Here is a 24,050-nt window from a genome sequence, read left to right as displayed (position 1 = left end):
GATTCTCCGCGAAAGTATACTGGAGTGTGTTGCCATTGCCTTCTCCAGGGACTCTTCCCTACCCAGGGATCAAACCCAGGTTTCCTGCATTGGCAGGTGGATTCCTTACCATCTGAGCCACCAGCGAAGCCCATAACAACTGTACTGTGATGTTTTTCTTACCCTTTCACATTCTCCCCCATTCTCCTGTAAGCTGCTCAGTAGAAATGCCCATGCTTTTGTTGGTTCGTTTGTTTTGATTTTTAACCTCTGTATTCCCAGGCTTGAGCACATAGAAATTTGGAGTTTGGCTCATAGAAATCATTGAAAAAATTGTTGTAGAATGGAGAGATGGATAAAAGAGTGGGTCACACGAGAATGGAGACCCCCGGAGGAAGCCCTGGGGCGCCCTTTGGGTACATCATGTGACGCCCCACTGACAGTCCCCTTCTTTCCTTTCCAGTCACTCTGGACTCGTGGCAGTCCCTGACCCTCTCTTCAGTGATTGTTGATCCATCCATCAGGAACTTTGACGTTGCCCACATCAGCACCGCTGCCGTGGGGAACTTCTCTGCAGCCCGAGACCGCTGCTTGTGGGGTAAGGGGAATGTTCACCCTCTAGATAGGGGGTGAATTGGGATGAGGGTCCTCTCACACAAGTGCTGCTGAAGATTCTGACCTCAGAAACACATAGGAGACCCCAAGATCACCTGGGGTGCCTGGCCAGAAGGATGTCACCTGGGGGAGGAACTCTGGCTGGGCTCTCCTCTGTAGTCTCCTCATCCTCCTGCAGAGTTGACCCATGGCCAAGGTCTCCAAGAGGCTAAGCCAGCCAGAAAATGAGCAACTCTGAGCCAGGTCAGAGGAAGGATCTAGGAGGTTAGTCTGAGACGGAGGAGATGGGTGGAGGCTGTGATGGCTGTCCTCAGATGGCAGGTGGGTGGTCATGACAGTGAAGAAAGATATTGTTCTGGCCAAGTTCACGGGGCAAAGTGAAGACTAGTGTTGTGGTTGTTCAGTTGCTCAGTCGTGTCTGACTCTGTGACCTCATGAGCTGCAGCACGCCAGGCTTCCCTGACCTTCACTATCTCTCGGACTTTGCTCAAACTCATGTCCACTGAGTGGATGATGCCATCCAACCATCTCGCCCTCTGTCTCCCCCTTCTCCTCCTGCCCTCAGCATTTTTCAGTGCTATACAGAGAACTTTCTAATAGGCAAAGCTGTCCACAGATGCCTAGTTCCTTTAGAGGGTTTGGGTCACTGGTATGTAAACAAAAGCTAGGTGACAACCTGATAGGAAGGTTCTACAAAGACTTGACTTTATGAAAGAGATCAAGATTAGATAACATTTGTGAGAGTTGAAAGTCGCTCAGTTGTGTCTGATTCTTTGTGACCCCATGGACCTTACAGTTCATGGAATTCTCCAGGCCAGAATACTGGAGTGGATAGCCTTTCCCTTCTCCAGGGGATCTTCTCAACCCAGGGATCAAACCCAGTTCTTCATTGCAGGCAGATTCTTTACCAGCTGAGCTAGAAGGGAAGACCATTCATGCTTTTGCAATTTTGAGATTCCATGGATCTCCTCCTCTACAAGGCTGGAAAACAACATGCACAAATTACAGACAAGGCTGCCATGTGCAGTTGTATAGGTTGTACACTGTACAACTCTGGGTGGTACCACAACGCAGAGATTAGGCTATGAATAAGGGCTTTAGGCAATGCACAGCTTGCTCAATTGAATGAAACGTCATTATTTTCATGGCTGTTCTTAGGACTAAATATCCTAATGCCATGAATCATTTAAACTGTCTAGGACAGAACCTGGTTTACATGGGAAAGGACATAACCCTTGATGGAACATGGTGAGTGTGATGAGGCAGGAGGCAGAGGGAGATGAGGCTGAAGAGGAAGGCGTGGGCTAGAGCATGAACAGCCTTGTCTTGTATGACTTAATTCTGAGGCCAGTGGGGAGCCATGTTAAAGCCATGCTTTAAACAGAAAAATGACAAGAGCACATTTGTGGATAAATAACCAAAGAAAACCCCGATTGTTGTGTGGAAAATAGTTTGATGGGAGAGTTGAGTCCCCCCCCACCACCAGTGTTTTATTCCAAGATTCTAGCCCTGTGCCAGGTGCTAAAATGAAGGAGTGAGTTTTTGTGTGTATGTATGCCTGCGTAAGTGGGTAGATGAATGGATGATGCGTAAGTGGGTGTATAGATTCATGAAGGGTGATTGGATGAAGGATGTCTAGCTGGCTTATGCTTTGAGAAACTGTGACTTTGGGCTGACCCTGAAGGAAAGTGAGGAGACTGCAGAGAAGTCCTCACCCATGTCTTCTCTCTCAGATGAATTGCTTCCTGCCAGGCACCTCAGGTTGTCTTGGGACAAATAGAAGAGTGGGTGGATGGATGATACACAGATTCATGGATGTATAATTACATGAGTGGATGAATGGATGATGCTTGGATAGATGGAAGGGTGCATGCATGGATTCATGGATGTATGGTTAGATGGCAGGATGAATGGATGTATGGATGGATTCATGGATCACAACTGGATGGATGGATCAGTGGGTGCATGGATTTATGAATGTATGGTTGGATGGCAAGATAGATGGTTGGACAGATGAATGGATGAACTGATGGGTTCACGGATGGCATGACTGGATGGATGGATCAATGGACGCATGGATTCATGAATGTATTTTTGAATACTTGACTGAGATGATCTCTCAGGCTCAATCCCCACCCTTCTTCTCCTCTGCAGAGTGTTCCCGTCACCAGGACTGCCTTGTCACCACTCTGCAGACCCAACCTGGGGCTGTGAGGTGTATGTTCTATGCTGATACCCAGAGCTGCACACACAGCCTGCAGGCCCAGAACTGCCGACTTCTGCTCCATGAAGAGGCCACCTACATCTACCAGAAGCCAAGTGAGTGCCAGCCTGTGTCTTTGCAGACATTCCCAAGGGCCTGGGTATGGCTGGGAGGGACTGTCGGAGAAAGTGGTGACTCATGGGCGGCGGCTTTTGAGGTTCTTAAGGAAAAGTCAGTCAAAGTCATCTTAGGCTATGTGGCACTTACACGGGATGAACTGAAGGAAGACAAAAAAGCCTACTTCTGACCTAGAACTTCTCTGCACTGTCTGTATTCATGACTTCTTTTGAGTTATAGAAGCCATTTTGGCCTTTGAGTTTCTGCATAAAATAATTCATTAGGCCACTTTTTAGTACTGTTTCAGAGTTTATAAAGTTGTTTCACATACCTTATCTTGTTGGATCCTCATGTTATCCTGTGAGATATCAAGATAAAGGATTGATCCCTTTCTTAGAGGCCAGGAGACTCTGGTCCAGAGAAGTTAGGTTACTTCTCTGGTTTCATACGACTAGTGATGACGGAACAGGGACTTGGAGCCAGGTCTCGTATCTCTAGGGGCAGTCCTCTCCCACAAAACTGCAGTGCCTAGCGACCATATCACCATCACCAAAGAGTGTGGTTGCTCTGGCTGGGTTCAGTTTAGAAACATCCAGTAATGTGTTATCATGTGTCAGCCCTTGTGTTGGGTGCTGGGGATGCAGGGGTGAAGCAGGCAAGGAACAAGCAGCATATAATTACAGCCTAAAGTGAAATGATATGAGCTATAGAACAGGAAACATGGGAGCCAAGGCCCTGGGGGACACCCCCTCCCGACTAGACATGCTTACGGGATGGAATGAATAACTTTTTAGAAATGTTGGCTGAGTCTGCCATCTTATCTTCAAGAGCAGATGTTAATGATCTCTCTCTGTAAAGAGTCAGATAATAAATATTTTAGGCTTCACAGCTACAAGTCTCTGTTACAGCTACTGAACTCTGCTGTTGAAGCAGAAAAGTGGCCACAGACAATAATAGATCGATGGGCACAGCTGTGTACCAATAAAACTTTATTTATAAGACCCGGTAACAGTGAGATTTGGCCTCACCTTGTCCTTGAGTATTAATGGTCCTTTAGGGCTGTCTGGATCCAGGGGTGTCCTCTCTCCCCCTTTCCTCCACCTCAGTGTTTAGATCAGGAGAAGGTCCCCAGGCTTAGGAGTGCTTTGATTCCTATAAACTAAGGTCTTGGGCCCTTAATCTTAAGGCTTGCCTTCTATTCAGTTCAGTTCAGTCACTCAGTCATGTCCGACTTTTGTGACCCCATGGAGTGCAGCATGCCAGGCTTCCCTGTCCTTCACCAATTCCTGGAGCTTGCTTAAACTCATGTCCATCAAGTCGGTGATGCCATCCAACCATCTCATCCTCTGTCATCCCTTTATCCTCCTGCCTTCAATCTTTCCCAGCATCAGGTCTTTTCCAATGAGTCAGTTCTTTGCATCAGGTGGCCAAAGTATTGGAGCTTCAGCTTCAGCATCAGCCCTTCCAATGAATATTCAGGATTGATTTCCTTTAGGAGGGACTGGTTTGATCTCTTTGCAGTCCAAGGGACTCTCAGGATGCTTATATCATTTGGTCGAGTTAAATAGATTTCATCCATAGTGTAGCCAATCTGCACAGTAGTCCTGCTGAGAAATGCCTTCACTTTGAGGTATGAGTTCTGTAAAACAGACTGCTTCTCTCTGAATTCTGTGTGTCTCAAATTCAGCATGAAATGCTCACTCTCCAGCAGAAGACACATGCCCACGTGTATCTACATAGACATTTGTTTATTTGCACCTAAAGTACATATAGAGCTACAAATAATTTTCTTAATCCAAATAGTCACAGAACCTAAATATATGGGTATTCTAGAAAGAATCTCCACTTCTGCAAAAGATTTCAAAAGGGAGAAATGCACAGCAGATATTTTTCACATGTTGGATCTCATTCCATCTGGGATACATTGGGCAGCCTCTGGAGGGAGGCTTAAATACCAGTGTCCATGGGAAAGCAGGCTTGCATTCCCTCAAAATTCTTTAGCTTTTATATTTTCTGTCTCTGCTCCCTGCTTGAGATGATGCCACGTTCATGAAATGTGGCTGTTTCCTGCAAAGCAAAAGAGCTGACCTTGGGAGTTTTCACTGCCTTAGCATCCACGGTCGGTCCTGAATGCTAGCCAGAGAGCCTGTGATTTGCAATTGAAACAGGAAATTTTGTGAGAAGGAAGGAACTGTGGGGGTGAGAGCAGGCATGATTTGTGATCGAGGCCAGATTATAAAGCGGCACGTATTTCTTTCCATCCCAAGTTTCCATTTTGGGTTATAACTCACACGCCAGTGTGTGAACAACCAAGTTTTCACTCACTCTTTCCTTCTGTTCTCTCTACCTTTTGACCTTCCTTTTTCTTTCTTTCTTTCACCCCTCCACTCCTTCCCTCCTTCTTTCTATCTTTCCTTCCTTCCTTTCTTCCTTCCCTCTCCCCATTCATTCATTCACGTGTTGGTCTCCGGTCACGCACCAGGCACTGCGCTTGGGACATTACAGGCATCGTGTTATTTCTTCCTGATGTCTTTGTGTTGTAGGGACGGCTACTGTTCCTTTCTCGGCGATGGGAAAATCGAGGGTCAAAAGAACTATGAGGTTTTTCTAAAGCAGCTGGTCCGTTCATTGCTTCCTCCTCACCACGTGGACCCTCAGTGGCCTGGAGGTCATGAATGCATATCACACCAGGGGGTCTCAGCCCCGACGCCTGACACTGACACCTGGGACTGGATGACCTGTTGTCTCTATCATAGGTTGTTTAATAGCATCTCTGGCCTCCATCCTATGAGATATTAGGAGCTCAGACCTCTCCTCAATCCTGTGACAACCCCAGAATATCTCCAGACATTGTCAGATGTTTCCTGGGGTCAAAACCACCTCCAGTTGAGCCACTGCATAGTACCAAACTCTTGAGGAATGGATAAACTTCTGCCTGTCTGTCTGCCTCCTCTCCCACATTTACGTTCATCATAAATGTGTATTTTAAACAGACAGAGCTGCAGACCAAGCTGCAAAGCTTTCCCTCTCCATCGGCCCACAGTGAATTGGAGCAAAGAAAACACATCTGTTGGAAATAAATAAGAGAGACTGCACACACACGTGTGCACACACACACACACACACACAGAATCTCTTCACCAGTGTTGGTTTCCTCTGGGTGAGGCCCTAAGACCTGTGGGAACCAGACACAGGCCTGTCTTAAGCCCCTGAAAATGGCATTTGGCACTGAGCCTGAGCTGGTACTCATCTCACACGCTAGTAAAGTAATGCTCAAAATTCCAAGCCAGGCTTCAACAGTGTGTGAACTGTGAACTTCCAGATGTTCAAGTTGGATTTAGAAAAGGCAGAGGAACCAGAAATCAAATTACCAACATCTGTTAGATCATTGAAAAAGCAAGAGAGTTCCAGAAAAACATCTACTTCCACTTAATCCAAAGCCTTTCACTGTGTGGATCACAACAAACTCTGGAAAATTCTTGAAGAGATGGGAATACCAGACCACCTGACTTGCCTCTTGAGAACTCTGTATGCAGGTCAGGAAGCAAGAGTTAGAACTGGACATGGAACAACAGACTGGTTCCAAATTGGGAAAGGAGTACATCAAGACTGTATATTGTCACCCTGCTTATTTAACTTATATGCAGAAAACAGCACAAGAAACTCTGGACTGGATGAAGCAAAAGCTGGAATCAAAATTGCCAGGAGAAATATCAATAACCTTAGATATGCAGAAGACACCACCCTTATGGCAGAAAGCACAGAAGAACTAAAGAGCTTCTTGATGAAAGTGAAAGAGGAGAGTGGAAACGTTGGCTTAAAACTCAGCATTCAGAAAACTAAGATCATGGCATCTGGTCCCATCACTTCATGGCAAATAGATGGGGAAATAGTGGAAACAGTGACAGACTTTATTTTTTTGGGCTCCAAAATCACTGCAGATGGTGACTGCAGCCATGAAATTAAAAGACGCTTGCTCCTTGGAAGAAAGTTATGACCAACCTATACAGCATATTAAAAAGCAGAGACATTACTTTGCCAACAAAGCCCGTCTAGTCAAAGCTATGGTTTTCCCAGTGGTCATGTATGGATGTGAGAGTTGGACTATAAAGAAAGCTGAGGGTTGAAGAATTAATGCTTTTGAACTATGGTGTTACAGAAGACTCTTGAGAGTCCCTTGGACTGCAAGGAGATCCAACCAGTCCATCCTAAAGGAAATCAGTCCCGAGTATTCATTGGAAGGACTGATGTTGAAGCTGAAACTCCAATACTTTGGCCACCTGATTTGAAGAACTGACTCATCTGAAAAGACCCCGATGCTGGGAAAGATTGATGGCAGGAGGAGAAGGGGACGACAGAGGATTAGATGGTTGGATGGCATCATCAACTCGATGGACATGAGTTTGAGTAAACTCCAGGTGTTGGTGATGGACAGGAAAGCCTGGCTTGCTGCAGTCCATGGGATTGCAAAGAGTCAGACAAGACTGAGTGACTGAACTGAACTAAACTGAGCTGATAAAAGTATATTAACTCAATGAATGAATGTGAGGGAATACAGCAGAGAGGATAAGATAAGGCTACAGGGAGGCTGATAAGTGTCTGGAGATTAGCACTGCTGGGAGGGGCGGGAGGCCTGTGGAGCACAGGGCAGGATGGCCGGCCACACCAGCCTGACCTAAAGGACCAGGTGGGATCCAGACAGGCACAGAGGAAGGATGGGTGCTGCAGGCCAGGCCCAACCCTTGACCCGTGTGAACCTCTGGCCCCGTGGTCAGAGCTCAGGCTCAGAAAAGTACAGCTTTGACTCTTACCTCATCACCTTGACATCCTGACAGCTACCCACCCTCAGCCCCTAAACCCACTTCCTCACCAGTGAAATGTACTTATCGGGTCTGCAGTGCCTCAGTGATAGTTCTAAAATCCAAGCAGTCTTAAAGTCAGAAAAAAATATTTTTGTAAGTTTTTGGCAAACTCGTTTGGGGTCAAAATCTGACCCAAAGTTGACTGAAGAAATGATATCAGGTATTCATCCGTCTTAGCAGGACCAGCCCGTACATTTCCTCCTGGAAGTAACTGGTGCGTCCAGTGATGGGCTCAAGTCCAGACTCCCCTGGACGATTGGACCTTGCATGGTCTGGGCCCCTCTGTTCTTTTTAAAATCCAAGTAATCCAGAATCGTGATGACATCTGGTCCCAGGGAGGCGAGTCAGGATTTGTGGGCCTGGGTGATCTCCCTGGAAAGAACTTGAGATGACAGAACTGAGGGAAGGATTGCTCAGTGCCTGGGGAAGATCAGGTGTCTTTGTTGGGTTTCTTTTTTCTTTTTCCGCATTAGACACTAACTTGACTAGACTTAAGTTATTGGGGCCTGAATGAATAACTAACATTTTTTTTTTTTTAAGTGCAGAAAGCAGTGTTTGGTCTTTTTGATTTGTTTCTTAAAACATGTCTGGAATACCCCTCAATAGAGCATGTACTATGCTCTCTTCCTTCCCCCACTCCAGACATCCCTCTGCCCGGCTTTGGGACATCTTCACCTTCAGTGCCCATTGCCACCCATGGCCAGCTGCTGGGCAGGTCACAGGCCATTCAAGTGGGCACTTCGTGGAAGCCAGTGGACCAGTTCCTGGGAGTTCCGTATGCCGCCCCACCCCTGGGGGAGAAACGCTTCCGGGCCCCCGAGCACTTGAACTGGACTGGGTCCTGGGAAGCCACCAAGCCACGGTAAGGATGGAGTGGAATACATCTGGTGGTGGGGGGGAGGGGGGGTGGGGGGAGTGGTGTCCAGAGAAGCCTTCTCCCATTCTAAGCCTTCAAAGTGAGAGTTGATAACAGAGCAGTGCGTTAGGATTTGAGCCGTGCACTGGGGGTACATTAGCTAAGATGACGTTGAGTGCTCTTACACATAAACCCCCACTTGTCCGTGACTTAACATTGTCTTGGTCCTGCCTCCTTTGGTGATGGAGGGGCTGGTGTGCTCTGCTCCATGCAGTGATGCGGGGACCCAAGCTGGCGTGTCTTTTTCAGCACAGACCTTCCAAGTTTCCTTCTAGGAACCTCCCTTGACTTTGCATCCAGGAAAGAGAGGCTGTTAGTGCAGGGGAGGTTTCCTTGGGCCATGCCCATGGGCGGGGCACATTCATCACGTGCCCCAGCTTGGCAGTGGCCGGAACTCAACCTCCCAGCTACATCTGACATCAGTGGGGCTGAGAAATAAGCAGAGAAGGAAAAGCATAGCTTATAATAATAATTAAAAAATAATAATGTAAAAGGTCTTTTCATTCCCCCAATAGACATATTAAAAGGAGTTTTCAAAAATGGGGAAAAAATGGAATATCCTATTTTCCTTCCTCTGCTTTTCAATTTTGCCCATTCCCTCCCATGCATGTACCACTGTAGATAGTTGACAGACGGGACACGATTTTGTCATTTTTCTGATGAAAGCATGTTCAGAGTATCTGTGGAAGGAGCACCTGTGCCTGCCTCTCTCGCCCCACGGCCTTTCCCTCCGCACAGGTGTCCGGAGCTCTGTCCCGAGGACGCAGCCACATTCTCCGTGTCCATCACTGCCCACGGCCAGTTGGTGGGCAGCTCTAGGAGCTCAGGACCAGACAGAGGGATGAGCAGGAGGCTCTGGGATATTCCAGGCGAGCGACAGGAAGACTTAAGCTAGGACAGTGGCAGAAGGATGCAGAAAGCCATGAAAGTCACCCCTGGGAGACAAAAGGAACAAATAAGCACTAATTAGAGAACTTCACTGGGTTAGGATCCACCCACTTGACAGGCTTTCGAGTGAAGAGCAGTGAGAGCTTGGTCCATCAGAGCCCAGTACTAACCAGGCTTGGACAGGTAACCATCATGCTTGCTTCATGTGTGTCCCAGATATGCATCTCAGCTCTTATGCCAGGAGATGTTTCGACCAGCACACTTGACTCTGTAGTGATGGAGAAAGCAGGTCGAGGCCCCTCATCCCAGCAGGTCTGTACCCTGGAGCCTGCAGGGCTCCAGGGCCCAGGTGACACCCGTGTTCCTCTGCTCTATCTGGGCGGGCACCTTGCCCAGGGGACACTCCTCAGGCCCATGATTGAGAGACTGGTGGTCATCCTGCTCCTTCCAGCATTTACTCACCAATCCCACTAACCATTTCCTGAAGCTGCCTAATTGTCAGTGGGCTGCTGGGCCTTCAGAATTGGGCAGTGGGTTCTGCTGCTGCTGCTGGGCATGCAGGAGAGCTGAGTGTGTCTCTTTAATTGTTTTTCCTGCAAGTCACACGCCATCCATCTGTATCTGCAGGGCCAGGTGCTGGCAGCCAGGCATCAGGACGCCCACGCCTCCCGGGGTCAGCGAAGATTGCCTGTATCTCAACGTGTTTGTCCCGCAGAACATGGTGAGTTCGACAGCCCTTGCTATGTTTTCTGTGAAAGCTGCCCTGTTGGAAATTCCCAACCCCTGCACTGCCAGCATGGTCTGCCCCGTGCTCTCCTGGCTGGTTCTTGGCTCCCTGAGGCCTGAGGGGCTGAGCGCCAGCCTGGTTCCTCCAGGGCCTCCTCTCATCTCCTGCATGGGAGCATGGGGCATGGTTATCTGGGTTCAGTTCTCTAAGAGATATTCATAAAGCGCCAGTGATGGGAGGGTCTGTTCTCCATGGGTTGCAGCTATGAACAAAATAAAGTTGCTGTCCTCAAGGGGGCTTTCATTACAGCGGGAGGAGCAGAAATAGGCAGTTTAGTTCAGTCACTCAGTCGTGTCCGACTCTTTGCAACCCCATGGACTGCAGCATGCCAGGCTTCCCTGTCCATCACCAACTCCCAGAGCATGCTCAAACTCATGTCCATCGAGTTGGTGATGCCATACAACCATCTCATCCTCTGTCACCCCCTTCTCCTCCTGCCTTCAATCTTTCCCAGCATCAGGGTCTTTTCCAGTGAGTTGGCTCTTCACATCAGGTGGCCAAAGTACTGGAGCTTCAGCTTCAGTCCTCCCAGTGAATATTCAGGGTTGACTCTGGTTAGGCCCTGTTTTGAAGCCTGTACCTGCCTAAGTAGCATCTAGGATCCTGATGTTGAGTTGAGTTTCCTGTTTTGGGGGAAGGGTCAGAACTCATGAGAGAAAACGGAACCGATGAGCCTTAGGAAACGTGAGTCGTGTTGGCAGATCCCACAGTGGATGTGATGCGCCTCCACTTCCGGTCCCTGAGCCACCAGCAGCCAGAGGCAATGCACTTTGGAGATTTGAGCACAGCAAGCTGCTGAGTGAGATTTGGAACAAGGGCATCTGAACGTGGAGCCTCCTCTGGGCTGCATCAATAGAAGCGTAGAGCTTAGGGTGAGGGAGGTGATGGTGATGCCCAGCCCCAGATCATTGTGGGGTGTTGAATTAAGTCCTGGCTCCAAACCAGCCTGCCACTTACCACTGCCTCCCTGGCCTGGAGAAGGCAACTCACATTTTTTGTGCCCCGGTTTCCTGTTTTGACAAGTAGGGAGAGAAATAGCATCAGCTCATGAAGTTCTTATGAGAATGGAATAAAACAAGGCATAGATACTAATTAACCAATGAACAGGTGATAAGAGAGACGTTGTAAATGGCAAAGAGTGGGACACAGACCACACCTAAAGCCTGGAGGAGACCATCACTCGGGCAGTGTAGGAACTGGACAGTGTTGAACCCACTGGAAAGAACAGGGGCTGGGGGTGGGACCACCTCTGGAGGTCTGTGCCCGTCATCGGCTGAACACCTCATAGCATCCTTCTGATCCTCCTGACGCTTCTAAGAGGTATCATTCCCATTGGATAGATGAAAAGCCCAAGGCTCAGAGAGGTCAGATGACTTGCCTAAGGTCACTCAGCTAGTGAATTATTACTGTAGATTTGGTCAGTCGAGTCCCAGAGTTCACGACTAAGCCAGTGAGTGGTGACCAGTGAGCATACACTTTTGCCATAATGTGAGCAAGAAGTTGACGACAGTACTTTACAGTTGATCTACAATGTCATTGGTCTTCACACGGACTCTAGGAGGAAATGATAGGTATGTTTATTTCTATCTTCTCCCCCCTTTCCCACTTTAGAGGTGTAGAATCTGAGGCTAGGAGAGGCTTCGTGGCTTACTAAGAAAGCACAGCTGGCCTGAGCAGAGGCTTGATCCCCATATCCTGACTTCAAATCCAGGACCCCTTCCCCATCAGGGAGTTTCCAGTCAAAAGTAGCTTTGCCACTTCTCTCTTGGGCTGCTCTGTTGCCCCTGCCTGGCCTTGGGGTAGGTGTGTTGACACACCCAGAGTTGTGTGTTGGCTCGGTCTGGCACCTACATGGCAAAGGTGCCCTGCCCAAGCGCTGGAGGGGGAGGTGGCCGCCTGTAGCCCCCACATTTCTGCACCCCCTGCAGGCCCCCAACGCGTCCGTGCTGGTGTTCTTCCACAATGCCGCGGAGGGCAAGGGCACTGGGGACCGGCCGGCAGTGGATGGCTCCTTCCTGGCTGCTGTCGGCAACCTCATTGTGGTCACAGCCAGCTATCGCACGGGCATCTTCGGCTTCCTGAGTTCCGGTGAGTTGCTGGGGTTGGTGGGGACCGCTGACTCCCTGAGCCGAGTGTGTTCTTTGTGTGCGTTTAGTCCTTTCTTCCTAAAACCTCATCCCTTCCCGGCCCCTGGCCCTCCTCCAGCCCACTGAGTACAGCCAGTACCTTCATGAGACACTCCAGCCATGCTGATGCCCGTAGGTCACAGTTGCCACTGATGAAACTCACCACGTGTCTGAAGCCGTTCCAAGTACCTTAAGTGTTTTGTCTTGTGATATTAATAACTCTGTGTGTATGCTTGTGCATATTGAGACCCCAGAGGGCTAGACCCTTGCTCAGGCTCACATGGTCAGGAAAAGGCAGAGCCAGGATTCACCACCAGGGTCCATGTGCCCTGGAGATGCTAAGGGGTGGATAAGAGCTCTGGGGTCTTCAGAGAGCCGTTTCCTGGAGCAAGGGCTGCATAGACAATGATTTCCATCATCACCGTCAACTTCTGGCCTGTCTTCTTTGCAGTCACAGACATTATCCCTCAGGCTACACCTTCCACCTTCCCACCAGCCCCCAGGGCAGAACTGAGGCTTGGACCAATCCCAGCATCATCCACCCGCATCTTTTCTTTCATCTCTACCCCAGCCCCACTCCACCCAACCCCACCCCACCTCCAGTGGTAGAGCAGTTGTTTGTTAGGCGGCTGTGGTGGAGGGCAGGTGTCCTGGTCTGGGAATCCAAAGAGCCATGTGTTTTCTGTGTGACCTTGGACAAAACCCTCCCTTTCTCCAAGTCTCAGTTTTCTCCTCTAAAATAGGAGTAATTTTAACCCAACTAACAAAGTCACTGTGAGACTCATGCAAGGTGCTATGTGTGAAGGGGCTCCAGAGGCTGTGATGGGCTTTGTGTGTCCTCAAGGACAGCGCTGAGCATCATCTCTGTTCTTTGGGGGTCTCGTTTAAGACCTGGGATGTCTTGCATGATGGATATGGTTGGGGGCGGGGGGTGGGATGTAATGTGGCCGGAACCACGGCTCCTCCAGAGCGTGGGTGAGTGAGGCAGGCATCCAGCGTGAGCAGAACCCCGGAGCCCTGGGGGATAGGGCTGGGTGGATCATGTGGCTAGAGGTCTTGAGTGTCATAACAAAGACTTTAGGTTTGCACAGCAGACATGAGACGGGCAACAAGTTAAGGCAACATGTGACCAGTGGCAATGAGGGGAGTGTGGCTGATGAACCCATTCCAGGCTTTCCTTCAGAGAGGCAGCGGCGGCTGCTAGAGCACTGGACTCTCCTGCTGGATTTTCTTTCCTCTTTTCAAAAACACCACTGATGACTCTTAAGTCAGGAGCTCCTTTCGCTAAAGAGATGGTGAAACTCAGAAGCCAGCCTGTGGGACCCGCTCGGGTGGGGCTTTCCACAGACCTGGCTGACTCCGGCTCAGAGCTTTTCCAGACAGAAGAGAATTTCCATATGCTACCCGTCGGTGAGGGGGCGGGCTTATGATTTCATGGGCTGTAATCTATGGAGAATTCTGCAGGCTTCTGGGAAGGCGACCCCATTTCTGGGAGCAGTGTTGGGGGAGGCAGAGAACACCCACCCCTTCTCACTCCTGGCTTGCAACACTGCCTGTTCCTCTGCTTAAAGCAATGCCGTAAACAAGAGAGAAAGAGAGTGACGCTCACGCAGTGTCCGTGTCTCTACCAGACGTCTTTCCCAGATGACGTCATCCTAGTCTCCAGGTACCTCCGCGAGGTCAGCACAGTATGGCCATTTCACAGAGAAAAGCACGGGGCTCAGAGAGGTCAAGGGGCTTTCTGCCTCACTTCTGAGTGTGTGTGCTCAGTCGCTCAGTTGTGTCCCCATCTCTGTGGCCCCATGGACTGTAGCCAGCCAGGCTCCTCGGTCCATGGAATTCTCCAGGCAATAATACTGGAAGTCTGTTGCCATTTTCTACTCCAGGGGATTTCCCCGACCTCAGGGATCAAATCCACATCTCTAGCATCTACTGCATTGGCAGGTGGATCATTTACCAGCCCCCTTAGGCTCTTGGTGGCTCAGAGGGTAAAGAATATGCCTAGAATGCAGGAGACCTGGGTTCAGTCCCTCCGCATCTCATCCATCCCAGGTCGCTCACCTCTCATGAGATCAGGCATGTGAAGGCAAACATCTGGAAGCTTGCTGGTACCTCACAGGGGCTCCCAAGGTTAACACCCCTTCCCTTTCCCTAGCAGGGCCTCTGTAAGTGAGGGCTCTGCTACAGCCATGTCTGGGCCCTGCATCTGGCCAGCAGCAGCCCTGGCAGTTACTGACTCATGCCGAGTTGCCACTTCATGTACTTTATCTCATGTGATGAATGCACGCGGCATCTGCTGTTGTAGCTCAGAGTGAAGATAATCCCCCGAGAGCGCCAGACTCCAGAGGCACATTAAGAAAGAGATGGGAGAGAGATGGAAACAGAAACTGATGTCAGCTCTGCTGCCGACTAGACAAACTTGTGTTCTCAGAGAGAAAAGCCCAAACTCAATAGTACTTAGAAGGAGCATGGTTCCTGGTGAAGAGCAGGTGGAAAGGAAGTGAAGGGGTCCCCCTGCCTGGATCTCACAGGCAGGACAGACCCCGCCAGTGTAGGGCACAGTGATTACCCTCCTCTCTCTGGCAAAGCAATGCGGTGAGGGGACCCAGGGCCAGTGGCCTGTAGGGTCAGAGGAGTGGGTGGGCCATGGCCCGCAGGCCTCCTGCATGGTGTGGGAGCAGAGGAAGTGTGCTTTGGCCTGGGAGCCAGACCGAAGGCCAGGCCCTGTAATGTGCCCATCACCCCATCATCCTGGGGGCACTCAGAGCTTCCCCTTAGAGGCTCCCCTCTGAGGGGTCTGCTCCCCTTTTTGACCAGAAGAACAGGCCCAGAGTCCTGTTCCATCACCAGTGCAACTTCTGTTGCTGAAGACAACATAGACCCCACAAAGGGCATCTGTGAGATAATAGCTGGATCTAAACCTGTTTTATTTTATTTAAGAAAAGACAAATAACTTCTAGAGTACTTTATACTAGGCTCTGCATCATTCTGTTCCTTTTACAAATCTTAACAAATTCAATCATCATAACAACCTGTTGAAGTTGGTACTATTGTTATCCCATTTTACAGACGGAGAAAGTCAAGTCACATTAAGTAACTCATCCAGGGCCCTGCTGAGCTTGTAGGGGTGGAGTAAGACCAGTGCCTGACTGGTCTGGCTCCATAACCCACCTGCACAGCCCATGCACCATGATCCCTTTTACTGATGGCCATCAACAAGAACTGGGGGAGGAACTGCTGTGAGCCTGGCTGAGGAGCTTTAGAAGGATAACTGAATAAATCAAATGAGCAAGCAAGAGCCATTTAGACCATGAGGGAACAACTGAATGCTTGCTGATGTGTTCTGAACAGAGAGTGGGGAGAAGAGAGCTGGAGGATTAGATCAGGGTGGGGTGAGGCAGTTGGAGAAGTGCATGATCACGTTATCCAGAGATCTTCCACTCACATCCTGGACTCCCTCCTGGACTGTACATGCCTGGCCAGCAGAGAGCAGCCCTGTCCAGTTTCATGCCCCCAGCAGCACTGCTTGCTGCATGTTTGTGGTGGGGCTGAGCCAGGTGAGACCAGAGCTCAGCCCTGAAGATGAAGAGAATGGAGCTCAGCCAAGACCAGACTGTAGGGTGATGAGCACAGGCGATGAGCAGACCCCAAGGTCTGGAGTAGGATGGGTGCTGGAAAATGAAGGGAACGCAGACTGCTCAGATGGGCTGAAGTTAATCTTGCTGCTACTGCTTAGTCGCTTCAGTTTTGTCCGACTTTTTGAGACCCACCCCCCATGGACTTGTAGCCCACCAGCCTCCTCTGTCCATAGAATTCTCCAGGCAAGAATACTGGAGTGTGTTGCCAGACACTCCTCCAGGGAATCTTCTCAACCCAGGGATAGAAACCGGGTCTCCTGTATTGCAGGCAGATTCTTTACCAGCTGAGCCACCAGGGAAGCCTGAAGTTAATCTTAGAGGGGAGGAAAAGCCAGGAAGAAGTTAGACTTTGTGTGCAGCAGGAATGAAGGAGTTATGAAGGCTTCTGAGCAGAGGTTCCATAAAAAGAGTACCTAAAATTTTTAATGAAAATAACAGAGTGCCTTGCACACCATAGATTTTTTTTTTTTTTTTTTTTTGACAAATGTTTGCTGAATTGGATTGAATGTTAGGACAAAAGGTACTGAGTGTGTGTTAGATTTAAGAGCCAATTCTATCTCAGATTTGCTTCTAGGGAACTTCCCTGGCATCCCAGTGGTTAAGACTTCGCCTTCCAGTTCAGGGAGTGTGGGTTCCTTCCCTGATCAGGAAGCTAGGATCCTGCATGCCCTGTGGCCAGAAAACCAAAACATAAAAGAGAAACAGTATTGTAACAAATTCAATAAAGACTTTGGTCCCACATTAAAAATAAAATCTGAAAGAAAATTTACTTCTTGCAACTAAACAAACTCTTTCCTTTTCAAGTCTTAGGTTCTACTAGGAAATAAAAGGGTTGAGTTAGACCATCTCGGATCAGCTAGTTGGCTGCTCCCTGTGCGTGTCCTGGAGGCTGTCTGCCCTGAGGGCTGAGACCTTGTCTGTCTTGCTGGCTGCACTACTTGGCACGGTGCTGGCATAAAGTGAAGCCCGGTTCAGATTTGCTTCCTGAAAGCACCCTCATCTGTGACTTCCTAGGGGTCTGTAGACCCCAGAAGGTCAGCGTTGTCAGTGGGAAGCTGGTACATGGGGCCCTGGAAGTCAGGGACAGTGTCCTGCCTCTATATTGTCCCTGGAAATGCAGGCTGTGGGCGTCACCTCTCAGACCGGGTCTTGTTCAGCCGCTGCCCAGCCTTCCTGCCCTCCCTGAGACCTTGAAAACAAACAGAATGTGTCTGCAATCCAGAAAAGCCCACCGAGAAGGGTGCCAATGGCTTCATTAAACCCAGAACATGAAATGCGTTTGAAGAAATTCTGAGCATCTCCCCAGCTGGAGGAGTAATTCGAACCATTATGTGCACCGAGCTGGTGTGTCGTCAGCTCTTTGTGAACAGCAGGCTGGGGAATCAGGATGCAAGGTCTTGCTGCTTTTCTATCTGGGGAAATGGGTTTTTGTTGATAGTTTCTCACTTGATACTGAATCGTGTTCATCATAAGTGTAGTCATTTCATTCACTTAACATTTCATAAGGACCGACTGCGTGCCACTGGCTTTAGTGGAGGGCAGAGTCTCGCAGGGGAGCCCATGCTGACAAGTACTCTGAAAGGGGACCCTCACTTCCCCCGAGGCTGCCTGTGAGTTGACGCTGTAACTCAGACTCAGAGGATGACTGGGTCGGAGGTCAGAGCTAGGGCAGGTCAAGGGCAGAGGGAGGGGTCTGGGTGAAGGAAGTCACATGTGCCGAGCCCAGGGTGGGGGAGGGGAGGGCTGCTGTGTTTGAGCATCTGCTGGTGAGCCTGGGTGGCTGTGGCACAGGACAGGGGAGAGACAGAGGGAGATGTGCCCCGAGAGGAGGATGACCAGGTCCTGGGGGGCTTGGAATGCACGAGAAGAAATGGTGCCCGAAGGACCATGAGATGAGATGGGAGACTTTACATAGGATGGGGCAGGGGGTGTGTGTGTGTGTGTGTACATTGATTGTGTGTGTGTGTGTGTACACTGGTGTGTGTGTTTGTGTGTGTGTACTTTCTCGTGTGTGTGTGTGTACCTTGGTGTGTGTACACTAGTGTATGTGTGTACACTGGTGTGTGTGTACATTGGGGGGTGTGTGTGTACATTGTTGTGTGTGTGTGTGTGTCTCAGAGAGAGAGATAATCAAAATTACAATTGAGAAGATCACTCTGGATGCACACGGAGAATTCAGGGGCGGGAGGAGCGTGCTGATACAGGAGGCCAGTGAACAGCTCTAGGAGAGACGGGGCAGAGATCAGTGGGGGAGCACGCACCACACCAGGGGAGCGGGGAAGAGGGGATGCAGCTGAAAGAGGAGTCCGGGAAGACCCACAAGCTTGTGCAGGAGAGGAGTGGGTGGGTATGGCTGGGTTTGAGGGAGAAGGTAAGAAACTCAGGAGAAGCTGCTGGCAGGGCGCTCAAGAGACTTAGAATCGATTCCCTTTGGGATTGAATGGACCTGAGGTGCCCGTGAGACAGCCTCCTGGAGGCACGTGAGGGACCTGGGCCTGGAGAGTGCTCTGGGCAGCGACGTCATCCTGAGAGTCAGCCACACGTAGGCGGTGGTTGAAGCCAAGGGTCTGCCAGAGAAGAAGGGCGTGAGCCTCGGCTCGGACCAGGACTGGCCTGGTGCTCCAGAGTCCTTAGTGGTGTAGACTAAGGAGGGTCCGCTCAATTCAGAAGATGGCCATGGGGCCTGGGCATAGAGTGTCTCAAATGCCAAGGAGAAGAATGTTCTGGCTGTATGTTTTCTGTGTCCAAATCATTCAATTTTTTAAAGTGCTGAGCTTTCAGAAAATATTTACTGGGGACTTCCCTGGTGGTCCAGTGGTGAAAACTTCGCCTTCCAATGCAGGAAGTGCATGTTTGATCCCTCGTCAGGGAGCTAACATGCCTTGCAGCCAAGAAGTCAAAATATACAACAGAAGCAATATTGCAAAAAATTCAATAAAGACTTTAAACATGGTCATCATCAAAAAAAAATCTAAAAATAAAATACAAAATATTTCCTGAATTATAAGAAAAAAAAAGATCAGCTCTACTGAGTGCTGCTTAAGGTCACGGAAGGTGGTGGGAAGGGGTGAGACTGATGGCTCAGGCTGGCCTGGCCTTTGTCATGGGGAAGAGACATGGAGAGTCAGGGGCAGTCAGGGAGGATCCAGGGCAGGAAGCTCATCTTGTTTTCCCTGGATGTGCCAAGTGGGGGCTCTGAACACGCGTTGCCTCTCATCTGAGGAGCCACCCCTTCTAGGATGGGAAAGCCTTAGTTCACAGACGTGGAGGGACGTGTCCATGGTCTCCTAGTTGGCAAAGGCTGATGGGAGAATCCCAGCTGGATGGGCCTGATTCCGGAGCCCAGGCTCTCCCACCATATTGAGAAACCACAGTCCTGACCTGGGTGGACAGGAGTCTAAGTCCCCCACAGGCACCACATGCCTGATTGGCTGCATCCAGGGCGCAGGGTCACAGAGGGTTAAAGGCTTTCCTCTTTCTTAAGGGTCCAGCGAGCTGAGCGGCAACTGGGGGCTGCTGGACCAGGTGGTGGCTCTGACCTGGGTGCAGACCCACATCCGAGCGTTTGGCGGGGACCCTCGGCGCGTGACCCTGGCAGCAGACCGTGGCGGAGCCGATATAGCCAGCATCCACCTTGTAACCACCAGGGCCGCCAACTCCAGACTCTTCCGGAGAGCTGTGCTGATGGTGAGCTGCCCACTCTGTCTTCAGTCTTGCTGAAGGTGGTCCTTCCTTCCCCCACCTGACTTCGATTGCTTGGATTTCCTTTTTCCTTTGTTCTGAATTGGTGTCCTGCCCATGGCCATCTTTCTATGCGTACATGAGCCAGGATGTTACTGGCTACTCATAGCTACTCGTAGCTTAAGTACTAATCATGTAGACAGGGTAGTGTTAATGATGATGATGATGGTGATGGTGATGAAGGTGGTGAAAATGATGATGATGGTGATATGATAATGATAGGGATGGAATAACTATGATGGAGGAAACTACCTGTTAACCACAGCATAAGCTCTGTTGGCTGTTCTGATTAGCTTCTAATTTTATTGAATGTCCAGCTGGTGCCAGGTACTATGCTCATTGCTGGAAATGCCTTACTACATGATCTGTGCCCTAGTTTTCAGGAAGCTTGTAGTTTACTTGAGAGAGAGGGGACAGACACTTAAAGCAGCTGTTTAAAAGAGAGTCTTATGGCAGCTCAGAGAGAAGCCCCCCACCAAGCTCAGGGAGGAGGGCGTGCCCTGGGAGAGGGACTGTGCATGCTGATGCTGCAGGCTGTACTGGCACACAACCAGAGTCCTGGCATCAAGGGCTCCTCACTGGGATCTGCCCATCATGCAGTGCAGCGGGAGGGCAGAGTCTGCCTGGACCATGGAGTGGAGGCTGGGAGGCAGAGAGCGGCCAGACTGCACCGAACACCTTGGGTTTTATCCTGAGTGCATGTGAGCCGTTGATGGCTTTTGTTTGTTTGCTGGTTTGGTTTCCCACCTTAACCATTAGTAAGCATACCATTCACTGGCATTAAGTACATTCACAATGTTGTGCGACCACCAGTGTTAATCGTCAGCAGCACCTTTTCATCGTTCCAAACAGAGACTCTGCACCTATTAAGCACTATCTCCCCACTCTCCTTTCCTCCCAGCCCCTGGTAACGTCTCTTCTACTTTCTGTCTTCTGTGAATTTCCCTACTCTAATGCGAATTTATCTCAGGTGAGTGGAATCCTATGAGCTCTGTCCTGTTGTAACCGGCTTATTTCACTTAGCATAACGTCCTCAATGTTCATCCATGTTGTAGCATGCATCAGAATTTCATTTATTTTTAAGGCTGAGTGATATTGCATTGTGTGTGTACACCATGCTTTGTTGATCCATTCGTCTGCTGATTGACATCTGAGTTGCTTCCCCCTTTTGGCTACTGGCAATAGTGTTACTGTGAACACTCTTACCATCGAAGGGTCAGACTTCTAGAGCTTGGCGGAGGATGAATGTACGGGGGCAGTGCTGGAGGAAAAGAAAGCAATGAGGAGACTGTTAAGTGACACAAAGGAAAGAGCAACGGAGAACCGTCAGGGCCAGTGACATGACCAGCTGGCGATTCTAAGGCCATCAAACCACACCCAGCTCTGTCCAGCCTTCCTGAGGTCCAAACCCATGACCACGAGGAGGGTAGAGAAGTGCCAGTTCAGAGCGCACAGTTGAGGCTGGATGGGCATTGTCTCTGCCCTGAGAGGGAGCAGCGCCTCCTGCCACTTTCTGTATCTCCGGCAGCCACGGAGCCTTCTAGTATTTACTGAGAAGTCTGTGCTATATTCAGCCTCCTCCAGGTGCTCTCCTCTGCCTGAAGTGCTTTCCTCCCATCGTTCTCCTTCCTGACCTACTCGTCTTTCAGGGACTCCTTCCAGACTTTCCAGCCTCGGGTTGGATCCCCTTCCTGTGGCCGCTGCCACCTGTAAATCTCATCCAGCCTTTCTCCTGCTTCCCCACCAGTGCAGAATTACTCTTCCTGCCACATGTGTGTCTCCCACAGACTGTCAACTCCAGGACAGCAGGGGCCAGCAGTGCCCGGCTCTCCACAGAGCCCGGGGCACCCAGCACTGCTGGCTTATGGTCAATGCTCCGTGATTGACAGCCAGTGAAGGAGCTGGCTCGCAAACCTGGGTAGGGGAGCGATGGTGTGTGTCCTGGGACCCACAGGCCGGCCCGCTTCCCTTCCTCCCACCTCCTTCTTGTGTTTCTTGTCCTTCGCTTCGGGTGGTCTTCAGTCTGTCCCTCCATATGGGGTCCATCTGAGTGGCAGGAGACCTGAGCACAAACATCTTGCAGTTTCTGGAGTTGAAAGCAGACCTTCCTGACTTTGAGTTGATCCCAAAGGGATTCCCCCCAGGGCCCTCTCAGAAACCAGACACTCAAGGGGACCCAGAGGACACCAAAAATACCTTCCAGTAGGCCCAGAAGGCAGAATTTTCCTTTTAAAAGTTCTGGAGAGTTTAGATGTTTGGGGAATTTCAAAAACGAATCTGTTTTTAACAAATGGTAGTGTATTTAAAAATAAATCCTCCTTCTGTTTTAGTCATTTAGAGACAGCTTTTACAACTGTTCCCCACAGTCTTTGGGATGCGTGTGAAATTATTTGGAACTGAGAGAACTAAAATACTTCAATATATTAGCAGTTCCTTCAACGTGCTCTCTACCAACAGATGTTTGGAGGAATGAAAGTGAGGTGGTGATATATTCTTGGATAAAATCTTCAGTCTTTCTGCAAAGCTTGGGGCCAGAACTATTGAAATTTGAACGAGACAGACTCCTTTGATAATTAATAGCTTATATGTATTTGTTTAGCGTGTATGGGACCATAAATCCATGATCTCATAGGTTCCTGACATTGATTTGCAAGGGACATTTATTCTGTTTCTAATCTAGACATGAGAAAGCCAAGAGATGTTTAGTGACCTGCTAGAGAACACACAGTCAAGAAAGCACTGCGTTAGGGGCTGGAACCTGTGAAGCCGAATCCTGTGAGAATGTTTCTCCAAGAGCCTGGGATGTGTTCAGGGTCTCAGTGTGTCAAAGAGCCTAAAATCAGACAAGCTTGCGTTAAGATGCTGGCCTTGGGTGAAACCCTTTACTTCACCTGCTTCATGGATAAAATGGGTGTGATTAATTCTGTTTTCCGAGGATTAGAGGAGTCGTGATGTAAACTCATTGTAAAGTGTGCTGCACCCTGTGGGAACTTAAGAAACCCAGTTCCCCATGTCCGATGCCAAGCAAAGGCAATTCCAAACAAAAGCAGGTCGGGAGGTGGGAGGTTTCACCTACCCTCGTGGAAGGTTGAAGAAGGAAGGGGAGGCCATGTTACAAGCCTGAATTCTGTGGCATTGACCCCTTGGCCAGTTTTAAGAGAAGGTAAAAGAGGTCGTGTCCTCCACGCTGTGATTTACAGGACTTAGAAAAAGTTTCCATGGCTTTCCTACAACGTTGCCCCAATTCTACATTCCTCAGAGTGAGCTCCAGGCCCCGGGAGTTGGCCTCACACTAAATTTTCCTCTCTCCTTTCCCACACAAACCCTGCAGTCCAGGCTCACCAGCTCTGCCACCATTCCTAGAAAATGCCACGCCTTCCTCTAGATCTTTTCCGCGCTGGTCTGTGGTCAGCACGTCCTGTTTTCCACCTGGAAACTCAGTCCATCTTTAGGGCTCAGCTGGATGGGACCTCGAAGCCTTTCTCCATCTCTAAAACAGAAAGAATCTCACTGTGGTGAAGAGACTTCTGCTTGGTAACTTTTAGGAATTCTGATTTTTTTTACTTGCTTGTCATGTTTTCTAGCACAGCTTATTCCATTTCTACTGTGACTGCAGGCTTGGTTGGGTATAGGATTCATCTCCTTAGTACGGCCTTAACACTTAGCTCAGCTCCTGGTTCAAAGAGAGCATCTAAGACCACGCTGAGTCCATTAAACCATCTGGGGCCAGTGCGAGGGAGATGGTGGTTTGGGTCCAGAACACTGTTTTCTCCTGTTTCCACATGAACCTCTCAGGAGCACTCACCTACCCTGGTACTTCTCTAAGGCAAAATTGGCCTGTCTATTCATGGGTTTTGATGCTTCTGTATGTACGTTGGGATACGTTTTAATGTTGTTTTTGTTCAGTCACTAAGTCACATCTGACTCTTTGAGACCCCACGGACTGTAGCCCGCCAGGCTCCTCTGTCCATGGGATTTCCCAGGCAAGAATACTGGAGTGGGTTGCCGTTTCCTTATCCAGGGGATCTTCCGGACCCAGGGATTGAAACTGTGTCTCCTATACTGGCAGGCGGGTTCTTTACTACTGAGCTACCCTGGAAGCCAGAATAAGTTCACTGATTTTAAAAAATATTCCTGATGGGAATTGGACAGTAGTTTCATGTACTTTTTCAAATCAT

General features: G+C 49.5%; 1 protein-coding gene across 1 annotated transcript in view; it reads left to right on the top strand.

Annotated features, from left to right (window-relative positions):
- The window catches only part of TG (thyroglobulin), a 234,181-nt gene that overhangs the window by 110,454 nt on the left and 99,677 nt on the right, over positions 1-24,050 (top strand). Inside the window, exons 35-40 of the mRNA XM_005900741.3 lie at positions 443-577; positions 2,749-2,913; positions 8,419-8,638; positions 10,208-10,301; positions 12,296-12,455; positions 19,616-19,818. Of these exons, the coding sequence (XP_005900803.2) occupies positions 443-577; positions 2,749-2,913; positions 8,419-8,638; positions 10,208-10,301; positions 12,296-12,455; positions 19,616-19,818 (977 nt within the window). The remainder of the gene's footprint in view (positions 1-442; positions 578-2,748; positions 2,914-8,418; positions 8,639-10,207; positions 10,302-12,295; positions 12,456-19,615; positions 19,819-24,050) is intronic.

Source organism: Bos mutus, chromosome 14 (assembly GCF_027580195.1).
Source record: "Bos mutus isolate GX-2022 chromosome 14, NWIPB_WYAK_1.1, whole genome shotgun sequence".
Taxonomy (NCBI): Eukaryota; Metazoa; Chordata; class Mammalia; order Artiodactyla; family Bovidae; genus Bos; species Bos mutus.
The sequence above is the reverse complement of the archived record's forward strand: the minus strand, read 5'-3'. Positions and strand labels throughout refer to the sequence as shown.